Source organism: Branchiostoma belcheri, unplaced genomic scaffold (genome assembly GCF_001625305.1).
Source record: "Branchiostoma belcheri isolate BF01 breed outbred unplaced genomic scaffold, Haploidv18h27 scaffold47, whole genome shotgun sequence".
Taxonomy (NCBI): domain Eukaryota; kingdom Metazoa; phylum Chordata; class Leptocardii; order Amphioxiformes; family Branchiostomatidae; genus Branchiostoma; species Branchiostoma belcheri.
Genome location: NW_017804098.1, coordinates 51,890 through 65,120, shown reverse-complemented (window position 1 = coordinate 65,120; position 13,231 = coordinate 51,890). Strand labels below are relative to the sequence as shown.

Genomic DNA, 13,231 nt, shown 5'->3' with positions numbered 1-13,231 from the left:
GTGGCTTAAAGAGAATGACAAAACATTTAGCTCTAGATATATCATGATTTCCAATAATGTTGTTGATAGGCATCGCCCCTAATAAACGCACCTGACTTCCGTCAGTTCCTTTTACGCGACATATAAGTCAATAGAGTTAACCTTTTCAGCTATCTAGATCTGTCAGTGTTCATCTGGCTTGCTCTTTGCACTAGTACTGCTTGTATATTTCAATCTAAAGTATGTCAGGTTACGCACGTATCTCCATATCAGCGGCAGGCATGTGTCTGTATGTGTAATGCCATTTGTACAATGTCTGTACGTGCATTGCCTGCTGTTGTGCCCATTAGCCAGTATAACGAGTGCCGCTAATAACATAAGAGGGCATCTAACAACAAGATAGCACGTAATGCACGTTAATAACGCTAGTTTGGTACTCTTGTGATTATGCCGTGATACACGTCAGAACTAGCTGCGTCTTTGGTTGTTATTTAGCTGACATCTGACAGCGGTGTCCGTCAGAAGTCCAGCGATCTCCGGAGCTGCTGTCCAGACGTAATAACAGGCCTCTAGGAATCTTTGATGCCGCCGTCTCTTTCCTTTAATGAGGGGCTAATAAATGTGAGATGTAAACCACCCGTGTTGTAATTAGCAACGATGTTCTTACGCCCACTGCAAATAATTACGCTATTAAATCAAATTGAAAGTACCATGGGAAGTTGATGAATACGTACATTACCTTCGCCAAGAAGGTTATGTTTTTGATAGCGTTTGTATGTATGTATATACATATATGTATCTGGTTTAGCACGCTAATTTGATAAGATATGAATGGATTGTCATGAAACTTGGTAGGTGGTTAGGTGTTGATGAGACCTCGAAATGATTAGATTTTGGCTCCCTAGCAGCTTGTTATGGCACTGCAGCGGAAATTCCGGTTTTGATATCACCTGATCTGAATATGAACCTGACTTCATCATCTAAAACATCTAAATGTGATATGCTAGGGTCACGAAAATTAGGTGGTAGAGAGCTGTTGTGCTTGGAAAGAAGTGAGTTTGGATCTCCCAGCAGCTTGTCCTGGAACTGCAGAGGCATTTGTTTAAAAATCTTTGAGGGGGGATAATTCAAGAACAGGTTGACGGATATCGATCGTCATGATTTTGTGTATGTACGTACGTAGCTTTCTCAACTGACATGATTCATGCAAATTATCTTATTTGTATAATCAATGAGAAACATTTTTAATTCGTCAATCGTAAAGGTTAATATCATTTGACGAAGGTACGGAGTCGGAGAACTCTTGTGTAGGAATATGCTTCCCTTCCCAAACAGTTCCTGTTAGACTTGTTACATCTCGCCCACCAACAGGTTGATGAAATGAAAATACATGTAATTGAATAAAACATGTGCACGCTGCAGCTGTCGTCGCCTGCGTAGCACAAACTACGCAGTGCGCCAGCTCCTCCGACTTTCGAGACGTTTCCTAACCTAGAATTCTTCAGATTTTCATTGGACGCGCATAATAACGCGCATACTAAAGCACCAGTACTTTTGATTAACTCTCCATGTATACCCTGTAGGCAATACCAACATGCACCGCGCCCATGGTTGAATACAATATGCCTGACAAGGCCTGGCAAAAGTTAAGTCACAAAAATTCTGGTGATTTTCTATTCATTGATAATAGTCTACTAGAACGGTTTCTCGATCTTAATAGTGCTCCTTAAACACAATTGGTTAAGTTCAATTCGTGGACTTTCCACATCATTTTAAATGAACAAAAAACACAAAAACTTCCAAATCTAGATCTGTACATCCTCGACATGTGGAATGTTGCCATCTCTCTTTTAAAATGGTGCATGGAAAATACTTGTTGTTGTACAGTCGACCAAACACTCCCTCAGAACTTACTTTGAATTTCTAAGATGATTCATGTACCGTAAAAAACACGACCAACGCCGGGAATTATATCCTCAGACAAATCCATGATAACACCACCCACTTGTTTCATAATCTTCCCAGCCAATCAGAGAAGCAGATGGTGTTGGTCTCCCATGGCGACGGAGTGTGTAATCCCGAAGGTTCTGAGCGAGAGTGCCGGTATATAACACAGCCCCGACATGCTATTTCTTGGCGTGGGTTAGAGGATATAAAGCGGAACGACGTTGGCTCCTGCGGCACTCGTGGTTCAGGTGAGCTCTCGGAGGACAGCTAGTGCAGTTCAACAGGCCGCCATTCGCACATGCCTTCTCCTGAATCTCACCACTACTGGAATCACCTACAACTAGAACGTTATCCTCCAGGTAAGCTATACTCTATGTCTATACTTATGTTATGTTACCTTGAAAATCTACACAAAAGCCAGATACGTACAGGGACAACAGTGAGAGAGTTATATCTTAAATTTTTCCAAGCAGTGTGTGTTACCATGAAAATTCAATCACGAAGCAAATAGGGAAAGGTAACAAGTGTTGAAACAACTACTGCTTGCCATGCCTATATTGACTTTTCATTGCGAACGTCGGATGGGGATGAATGCAATCACTGCTGGAGGCAACCATTAGAACGGGATTTTGCAGCGGGACTCGCTCTGCTGCAGCTGATGCGGTAAGAATAATATACCAGATTCGGTCTTAGACTGAAATTGTTGAACTTAAATGTTGCGAGGAAGCCCATGTACATGTATATGTATATGTATATTTTCAAATTCATATTATGAAAGATGTTTAAAGATATTGAATGATATAGCTGTACGCGGGGAATTTTGCGAGAGGCTTTATCCTGTCTTGCAAGTGTTTCCTGGGTGTTTTAAGCATTAAAAAACTAATGCTTATCTCAAAACATTACATGATATTTTTATCTCATAAGGTTTTTAAAGGATTCGCTGTGTGTAGCTTTATATAAAGATTACACATACGGCACAGGTAACATGATGATTTGGGTTGAATACAATTTCTTCCCTGTAAAAATGATGAACATGGTCTAGTCGTAATCCAATTTTCTCTTTCTGTTAAAAAAAACGGAAATCAAATATTAACAATGTCTGGATATTTGTACAAGAATAGCAGCCTATATTAGTGGCTTTGCCTGACCCACACGTAATTGACTTTGTGGTGTTCTGTTGGTAGATGCAGGCTTTTGGATGCCATCAAGACAGAAATCCCAGTGGACATTCCCGATAAAAGGTAGCCCTGCGACCATTCCCATTACACACGCCGTCTTGTGCTCAGGCGAGCAACTCCCTGCGAGATTTTCTCCACCGACCATTTGCTGCATGGCACTGGATACCCCGGGACCAGACTCATTACTGCGCCATAATAGATAGCACCGATTGCTTCGGCCTCTGAAGGACGAAAAAAATCAAAAACGTTCGAAATTGCCAACTTCTAGAGTTATTTTGAGATACGCTGTACCGTTGTTTAATTAAAGAAAAGATTTTTCGTGACTTCGTGGATCGTACCTTTCCGTGGAATGAAATTGCATGACGAGACTAAAGGTTTAGTAGTTTATTGTGAATATCAGTCTTCTTAGATGCTTGTGTGATAATAATAATCACACGGTTTAATGCCAATAGTTCTGTCAAAACAGAGTTAGTTGTTAGATATTGAAGTCTCGTGCCGCAAAAATAGATATCAAGAAGAACGCTAAACTTTGTTTATGTCTCTCTCGTAAATGTACATATTTTACACGACATGACCTTCGACTAAATCCTACTCGTATTAACTTTTGTGTTATATTTGTGTTGGGCAGGTATGAAGTGCCTCTTCCCTCGTACACGTGTCGTAGCACGTTTCATCTAAATTAGAAATACTATTCGATTTGGCTGAAGAACAATTTGGACATTGATTGTCGGCTTGGGGCTAGAATACGTCAGAGCTAAAAATGTTTCAATAACGTTTGTTCTATGCCATCCATAGCAATTACCACGGTATGATTTCTTTATTTTTCAGGTGCGGCGTTTATCTTAGAGTTTGGAGGACATGAATCAACATGGTACATGTAGAAAACAAGATAGTGCACTGATTGCATGCGTCCCAGTCAATTATGTCTGGATTGCAGAAAGCAGAATGCCACGCTGATTATCGATAACATCAAGCACATGTTCTTCCCTTGTGATGTCTTTTCTGAAAAATAAAACATCATCTCCTATATGACCGTGGTGTACACTGTGTGTCTCAGTGGCTACTCAGACGTAATGAGAGCCGACGTTAGCAGGCTGTGTGCCCCGGGTGAAGTGAAATCTGAACAATCCGACTCGACATCGGCCTGGCAATTGCTATTCAAGTCGAGTGATGTTAATGCCAGGATTCCGAACATATTAGCTGTAGGATTCAATCTGGTTCAGATGTACATAAGAGAAGGTTCATAATGAAGCCCCATGTGTGGGGTGATGGGCGGCAAATTGTTTTTTTGTTGCTGCTCTGATGAAGATTGCCACCTGATGTTCGGATGAAAACAATGGCTATCTCAATACAGTCGTGTTCAATAGAGGTGATACGCCAAACGGGCTAAGATTGTACTCTTCGATATTTTTTTTTATCTTGGCGACTCAAACACATAACTGCGGCGTTTCCCCGATATTGTCCGCGTATGCAAATGTTACCTCTTAGCTTCACCAAGCTTTCAGCACCAAGGACAGGCCTAATCTGCTCTCGTAAATTCACTTGGTTGCATTACATTACGAAACTTAAAATGATCAAGATATCAGTATCAAATGAAATGAAACAACATCATATTTTGGAGTAGTGATTCTTATCCACACAAACCTGGTATTTACGCTTCCGCTGTGTGATATTTGCTTTATTTCTACCATTATGCCTTAACGAAGTCTCCGTGGCGTTTCGGTGCACATCTTGTTTCCATTGACGCCCGGCTGATTTGATTAGTATCGTCTATAACGTGCTACGTACATTCCTATTTAATCATAGGGAGAAATAACATCTGACTTATCGATTGATTGCGATATCAATTTCTTCTCCAGAGGAACAAACTACGTTAGGAGCAAATGGTCGTGAAATCAAATAAAGTCAGGATCAGACGAGAAACTATTGATTCAGAAGTATTTTTTATGAAGTTTGCGAATTTTCCCCGTCATTTCTGCAAAAATCGGCAAAACTTTTGTGTGGGGAGGGTGGGGTTGGGGGTAGAATGCTACTAAGGTTGTGCGGAAGGATCAAAGTAAAGATAGTCACGCATGCTTCGTTATTTCCTACGGCGTTCTTCAAAACAGGAAGCCTGCAGACCTTTTATGGAGTTTTTTTACCTCTCAATTGTGCTTTGCTAATGAATCATATATCCTTTGGCGCTGCTCATCTGAACTCTGTCAACGTTAGTGTTAGCGTCGACTTGGTGTTAGATTACAGCTAAACGCAACTAAACTTGTCAACATAACAAGGATAAACCGCCTGAGTCTGCCTCGCTGGGAGGGATCTCAGGGGGAGAATCGGATTAAAATCGACTACAAAGTCACCCTGTCTTGCAGATCAGTAGGATTTGGTATAGGGGCTTATAATAAAGGTCGCTTTATTTTAGGAGCACTTTGATGGCGGATGGAATATGCCGTATGAAATGGGAGGAAATGCAGCACTCAGGGACGGATTGTGCTGCGAAGAAAGTACACAAGTAATTGAAGAACACAAGTAAACGAGTGCTTTGCTGTGAAGATTATATTATCTTTTTAAATGGAAGAACAATTGAAAAATCCAGAGAACTGTACTAATGATGGACAGGAAATCACGAAGACAAAGCTGTGCTAAAACATGATTGCAGTGGTATGATCACTGGTATCCGATATGTAGTACAAAACAAGTACATGTATGTGGGGCTAAGGTATTGCTTAATTTAACAAATGTTTATGCTCATTACATTCTTCGCTTGGAGACACTACACATACTTTTAGTAATAACGGCTTGCATTGAAGGAAAATTGAGAAGAGAGATAGTGCCATGTATACTTGTTGGAAACCATGTGCTGGTTTTCTAAATCACAGTGGTTTTCTCCAGAGGAAAGCTATCAAAATTGTTTGATATATACATACATTTACTACTGCACTTACAACAACCTCAGTTACACCCCGCATCAATTCACTAGGAACTACTCAGTCGGAAAGAGCCAATATATTTTAATGTCTACCTGCCGGTTACAGTTTGATACATCGCCTATGTTTAACTGTGTCCCCCTCTGCGCCTTATGTTTTCCACATCTTTCATTTCCTACCGGGGAGTCATTTTTCAAACATTCGCCATGTCGAAGTCATTAGTATTCTCGAAACAGCCTTCTCTGAAAATGCCTCTGAAACGATATATTTTCAGTAGACGCCTCCAGGTTCTGTAGTTCATAGGTCATTCTACTTGTAACTATCTCCCTTTCCACATGTACTAAACGCTGGCAGACTGCAAGGCGATACAATTGACGTCTTTTGAAAGAAACATTGCCAAGTTATATAAAGGGCCCTGTATGCACATCGGTAGTCACGCGCACGGGTGCATTTATATGAGTACTGTCTGTCTTATCGTCTGTACCTGTCGGTTGCTCTGGCCCCTGTAGTGACATTACCAGCACAACGTTAAGCGATTCCTCGGATGAATGTTTCTGTGTTCAACTCTCAATAATTACTCCGTGAAGGAGGCCAGTGACCTCTGACGGAGTTTTGAAATCCGTACGTACGTTCACAGCTGTAACTCACGAACCCGTTGCTGCATTGGTGTGCAGTTAGTATGTCGTCTGCTAGCATACGCGAGATGATGCAAGTTTTTTTTACACCTTAGCAGTTTTCAGCAGCATTGTAATTTTAAAAATGACACCCCCATCTTGAAGGTTTGGAACAGTCCTCACAGCTGCTGTCAATAACATTTGTGTTACCCCGCAGCTATTTCGTACAACCAAGCATTTCCGCCATTACATCTAACACGCACAAGAGCCTGAATCATAACCAATGAGGAAAACAGCGGGTTTTAGTGCCAATAGAAATGTGAGAAACACCATGATTATTTCACGGAGGATTATGTCCTACGCAGTCTTGTTTGTAGCGGTGATTCAAATGAACATGCAGAGAACTGCATTGTGTAGATTACTAGTACTTAGCTTGCTGGTGTGATCGATGTTTTTCTCTAATATCAATTGCTGTCAAACATAAAGCATAGAGTGCTCTCGGTGCAATGATTATAGATATTGATGTCTCTATTTTATTGTTTGCTTGTTTGTTTATTTGTTTGCCATGCGTTATTCTAATTAAACTGAATACGTATACCTTACCAGTCAACCTGTGTTTATGACCGCTTTCACGTCTGTTATATATTGGAGTTATACAAGGCTAGACATTCATCTTAACTGTTTGTCATGTATTTAATTGACGTCCCGGAGTGAGCCTAATCCGATACACTATAGGACGGAAGAAGCCTGGGTTGAGCTCAGGGCTCAACACCACCCGTGACTGATATACCCGTGTAAAACATTCCTCTTATACGCACATCAGCCATTTAAGCGAGCGTGGGCGCCGATTTTTACTCCAGAGGGACTGACTGTGGGCGTCAGTTGTCTAGGTACCGCATCGCAAGAATCACATGTTTTACTTTCGCAAGCACCAAATACATCTTCCACCCACTACTGACTGCGAGCGCTGGCCTTGATAATCCTGACCCCTGTTCAACAGTATACAGTGACTAGTACTAGTCACATTTCCGCTGTACAAGGCTAATTGCAGATACTGGAACATGTTTTTTCTCAGGGCATTTTCTTGTAATTGTGATTTTAGATTCGAACGAGGATTCCTTCTACGGACAGTTGTCAAATTCGCACAGGTCGCAAACACCAAATACATCTTCCACCCACTCGCTCGTGAGCCTTAATAATCCCGTTCCTTACGTACGTCTTCAGCACTTAGCCTTGACGAAATTTATTCCCTGCAGCTGTAAGGAAGTAGGGTAATGAGCATGGTAATTGGATGGATTTCTCCCGGGGAAAACAGACCCCTGTGTATGTCTATGCCTAGATTTCAAGCAAAGGCATTATACTCATATATGCATCTCTGTCCCATATTTCAGAGCTGAAGGCTTGCCGAAGGCATAGCAGGGGAAGCTTGCAACATGGTGGACTGCGGCTTGTCAACAGTGTCGTGTCCGGGGTTCCTTCCTACCTCAGCCGGAGTGAGCGAGGAGCTGCTGACGGACAGCGGCCTGTCGCTGAGCACTGCGTCCTGGGTTAACATCACACAGATAATCGGTAAGGAGGAGGAGGAAACCCCTAACTACGCCCTGCTGGTGGTACTTGTACTGATCTCTATAGCCACTGTAGTGGGGAATGTGATGGTGCTGGTGGCTTTGGTACGGGAAAGGATGCTGCGGACGGTGTATAACTACTTCATCCTGAATCTCGCCCTGGCTGACCTGAGTGTGGGACTGGTCATCATGCCCCTTTCCGCCACTTACGTCGCGTTCGGCAACTGGCCGTTCGGATCTGCGATGTGTGTCCTCTGGGTGCTGATGGATTTTGGCTGCCGCCAGGTTTCCATCTTTACACTCCTTCTCATAGCAGGGGATAGATACTGCAGCATCCGGTGGCCTACAACGTACGTAGCCCGGCGGACTGCGCAACGTACTATCCCGGTCGTCGTCCTCACTTGGGCGGTGGCTGTTACAATCTGGGCGCCAGGCGTCGCCAGCTCCTTAGCCAGTGACGCCGAGCAGTGCATGCTGAAACCGTCATCCAACATTGCCTTTACCGTGACTTCCGCCATGCTATCGTATCACCTTCCTGTGGTGTCTATCGTCGCCCTTTACAGCCGGATGACAGTCTTGCTGATTCGGAAGATGAAAACTAAGCATGCAAAACGTAAGATAGTGCCCCTGGACATGCCAAACAGTATAAGCAAGGTAAGTGGACAAGCTGACGAGGTCTTGCCGGGAACTTCCGATCCCAGTTGCTCACACTCTCATCGGATAAACCGTCAAGGCGTGCTCAGGAAAACCGTGTCCTTTTCGTTAGAACAGAAGTGTAGGAATGCTCCTGTCGTGGAAGATTCCTCTGTAGGAGATCCTGACGTTGACATGGACACTTCCTCTGTGCTGGACACGTATCTAAAAGACTTGAAGCTACCCGGACAGGTGTCACCAAATCCACGACAAGGCGAACAACCTATAACTGTACACGGGAACGGATGGTGCTGCCTGTGGCAACCGTTTTGCAATGGAATAATGCCGTTAGATGTTGAGTGGGAACACGCGGGATCACGGCGCAGCAGCACTTTAAGCACACAAAGTTTTCGTGGAAGCGTCAGACAAAGTGGGCAGTCGGGAGAGAGGAGGGAGATACGCGCGGTGAGGACTCTGGCTGTGGTATCAGTAGTCTTCTTGGTCTGTTGGCTCCCATTCATCACCATGTACCTGGTTACTGCGGCGTGTCCAGCATGCGTCAGCAGTACGGCTTACAACGTGTCCTATTGGCTGGCCTACATAAACTCTAGTCTGAACCCCATCGTCTACAGCCTCCTCAGTCCGGAGTTTAGAAAGGCCTTCAAGAAAGTCCTACGTATCGGCTCCAGGGCCACTAGTCAAGTTGGACGCCAGTCAACCCTTCAAGCTGGATAAACCGAGCAGCCGAGTATACACCGAATGGCCCACGGGTTTTATACAACTAGGACATTTAGATAATGTTGAATGATTGAATGTATAAGCTACAACGTAACATATCAGTATTCATGTAAAACTTCGTGTCTTGTGGATTTTGCACGATAGATATCGGTATGGATCGACAGCATTTGTTTCCTGATTGTGCATTTGAACTCTAGTCCTGTCTTGTTTGGTGTATATTGGACTTGTACTGTTATACCCTTTATTATGCTAAGTTCTATACCGTATGAAGAAGTTTTATCTTATTTCCTTTGATAAGATGGGATGACGCGACTTCTTGCCATGGTGCAAAAGTCTAGCCAAATGTATTTGTCGGTGAAGGTCAAGTACAAAATGTGTCTCCCCTTAAGTGCAGTTGACATCGTTGTATAATTAAAGCTGTGATAGACCATATGAATCTATGAGACAAAAATTTCACATGAATATTTTATTGTACACTGAGTCTGGCTGCCATTGAATGCTGAATGTCATTGGAGACCACAAAAGGTCCAAGTCTCAAAATGAAATGAAACATTGGCATTATTACAGCTGTGACATGCAAATATACATGTAGGACTACATATACAGAATTGGATGAGCATCAAAGCACTTGGCTACTTCCTTAAACATGGGTTCAAGATTCATGAAAGTTCAGTTCAATTTCATAGGAGGAAAGAATTCATCTATTTCTAAGCATTGCTGTATCCTTTGTAAGAGGAAACCTACTGCTGTGTACTTTGAAGCTCTTTGTAAGAACACAACACTTGTAAGATGGATCTCTTAACATTGATTCTTGGCTCTGAAATCTGTCAAGCAGACATGATAATGACATTGATTCAGTCACACAAGCTTAAGATACTGAGGATTTGTGCCTAGCTATATTCATGGTGTCATGCTGTATTGATAATGGCAAAAGCTATACCTAATCTACAAAATATTGTATTAGAATAAATTATTTATGGCAGTTTACAGTTTTCCATGTTACACTTGTAATATTAATGTTACAGAATAAATATCTCACACCAATGCTTGGCCTTCCTTAATAATTTATCTTATACCATACAGGTTCAATGATTTCTATGATATCAAAATCTAATTATAACTTTGTGTAATAACATACTGAAAATATATTCACTAAATGCCTTAGCATCTTCAATACTCTTTCAAAGAGTATCCATTATCAAGTCTTACTTAGTAAGTAACTTACAGCAAAGGAAAATTTTATTTCATTCTTTTTATGCTAAAATGGCCTACGATAAAACAATCTCAAGGTATTCGAGTGGCACTTGCATCTTGCAGCATGTAGACTGTCCCATGACTCTGGCAGGCACCTCCGGAAGGGCCTGCCATAGTCTAGCTTCAGACTCCTTGTCGTAGACAAAGGCTTCCTGGTAGGTGTCCCGAGGAATACTACCTGACCACATCCCTGCCCAGTGCTGCTCACCACCAAAGACAAAAATCTTACTGTCCACTGCACAGCTGGTGAAGGAGTGTCTGTGGTCAGGTATGGCACTGATGTGGCTGGGCACCAACACCCACAGGTCCTCTACATCCTGGTACACCTGGGTCCTACCAACAACCAGGTCCTGGAGGAGCACTTCATCACCTGCTATCTGCAGAATGGAGCCCAGCACATCTACTTGAGGGCTGCTTCTAGATTCCCACTGGTCAACTTCACTGTTATATCTAAGGAACACAGTGTTCTGTCTTGCTGCAGACGTTGACAACTCTGTCCCAAGGCAGTAGATTCGGTGATTATTAGAGCTGGCTATTGCTTGGCTGTTGAAGCAGGGTTTCCAGGTGGAGGCAACAAACGTCCATGAGTTTTGTGTTGGACTGTAGCTTTCCACGGATACGTGGGACTTGTAGCGAGACCCTGTTCCCAGGGAGCCACATATTGCATAGAGTTTTCCGTCCAGCGGCACTAAACAGAAGTCCTGTCTACGAACCTTCATGGGGCACACATGATACCATTGATTGGTCAGGGGATCAAACCGGTGGACATCGTTGGTGGCCTGTACACTATCCGATGATCCACCCGCAAGATACAAGTGACCATCCAGCATTGCCACAGCCTGAGACCACAGGCACTTATCTGTGCTTGTCTTCAACCTGCCCCAGCAGTTCTCATCTACATCCAAACAGAAAATGTCCTGAGAACTGATAACAGTGATGACATTCCTCAGGGTGCCACGCCTTGCTCTACTCATCACCCCAAGGCTGTCCTCTCCAAACTCGGGCGGGTTTTGTATCACTGTGATTGCCTCTATAACCAGTTCTTTACAAGTTACGTCCTCTGTCACTAGTTTTGTTTTCAATGCAATGTTAACTAAGAAGTTTTCTCCTAACTGTGGCAGGCGGACGTTTTGAAGCAGCGTAGGGAAGTGTTGCCTTACTCTCGTCAACATCATGATTGGTCCACCTGACCACAAGACTGAATACAGACTGTTCGTCTGTAACTCGTAACATGTCGTCTGCTACTATTTCGATCAAATCTTCCGCAGAAACCTGCAGGACTGCGTCACTGTCTGCAACTTCTGTGAAATGGTTCCTGATGAATTCTCGACTCTGTCTCAACAAGCCGTGCAGCTCGATACTGTAGAACGCCGCCAGTGACTTGACTTGTAAACATGAAGAGACGTCTGTGTTCTTTTCGAGGAACGAGACGCAATATCCCTTGAGTTTTGGCATGAGAAGGTAGTGAGCACCTGTGAATAGTTCTGTAACATTACTGCGGTCGATGAGGACCTTGCCCGTGTACATGTAGTCCAGAATTCCCCTCATGCCTTGGCATGTTGTACACGTCAGACGGACCTCGCAGTTCGCCGCAAGGCCCTCGCTAAAATGGTCTTTGAAAATAGAACGGAAATAGTCACTATGGCTGGCAAGAATGGCCTTGTGAGCCTGGAACTCCTTCTCTTCCACTATGATTATCACGTCGTGTTCATCTGGAGTTTCTGTGGGCTGAACTTCGGGAGAGTCGGTCCTTGCCTCTCGAAATTCCGTGCACAGGATATCATAGACGTCTTGATCCGCCATGTTGGTGGTAAATTCAGAACAATACATTCTACAAAAGGGCCTATCATGTTTAAATGACCATATAAATAAGTTCATAGATGGTTTAAAAGAATATAATCATTATTGTGGTAGAATAAAATCTTCATTTTTCTCTTGATATATTTATATTGTATCGTGTATTGATGATAAGAGCTGAATACAATTTTCAGTCGTATTGCCAAAACTCCCGATAAATAGAATGGTAGATTCTATCTAGGTCGAAGGTCATGAGTCAGCAGGAACAGGACCAACCTGAAGTAGGCCGCCGATTGGGCCGCCGATTCGTAGCCGCCCTTTCAGCCGCCGATTTGGGACTAAACCGAGCATAGCAGCTGATTCAAATACAGATTCGAAATCCCAGAAATTTCCTAAATCGACCCCAAAGAAAAATCACGAATGGGGAATTGTTGCAAATGGTCTGTAATAACGCATAGAATATCAATTCAAAGATGAATAAAATCATAAAGTACCAATTAAACGATAAAGTGCAAATTAAAGACTTAAAAACGACACCTAGCGACAATATCATAATCTGCTGATGCTGGCGGCCGATTCAAGTGAATGGTCTCCACCCTCAGGTGCTAAAC

At 43.0% G+C, this 13,231-nt stretch overlaps 1 protein-coding gene and 1 pseudogene across 1 annotated transcript; one reads left to right on the top strand and one right to left on the bottom strand.

Annotated features, from left to right (window-relative positions):
• Positions 1–8,126: 8,126 nt before the first annotated feature.
• LOC109479271 (muscarinic acetylcholine receptor M5-like) lies at positions 8,127–9,566 on the top strand. Its single transcript, XM_019781226.1, has 2 exons — positions 8,127–8,931; positions 9,277–9,566. The coding sequence occupies exons 1-2, from the start codon at positions 8,286–8,288 to the stop codon at positions 9,564–9,566; spliced, it is 936 nt and encodes a 311-aa protein (XP_019636785.1). The 5' UTR covers positions 8,127–8,285.
• A 136-nt stretch (positions 9,567–9,702) lies between these two features.
• LOC109479270 lies at positions 9,703–12,626 on the bottom strand (annotated as a pseudogene).
• Between the last annotated feature and the right edge of the window lie 605 nt (positions 12,627–13,231).

Excerpts from the sequence above, each read along its gene's own strand:
- LOC109479271 (XM_019781226.1), top strand. The coding sequence starts at position 8,286 with ATGGTGCTGGTGGCTTTGGTACGGGAAAGGATGCTGCGGACGGTGTAT. Across the intron at positions 8,932-9,276 it reads TCATCGGATAAACCGTCAAG|AGAGGAGGGAGATACGCGCG; the intron begins GCGTGCTCAGGA and ends GGCAGTCGGGAG.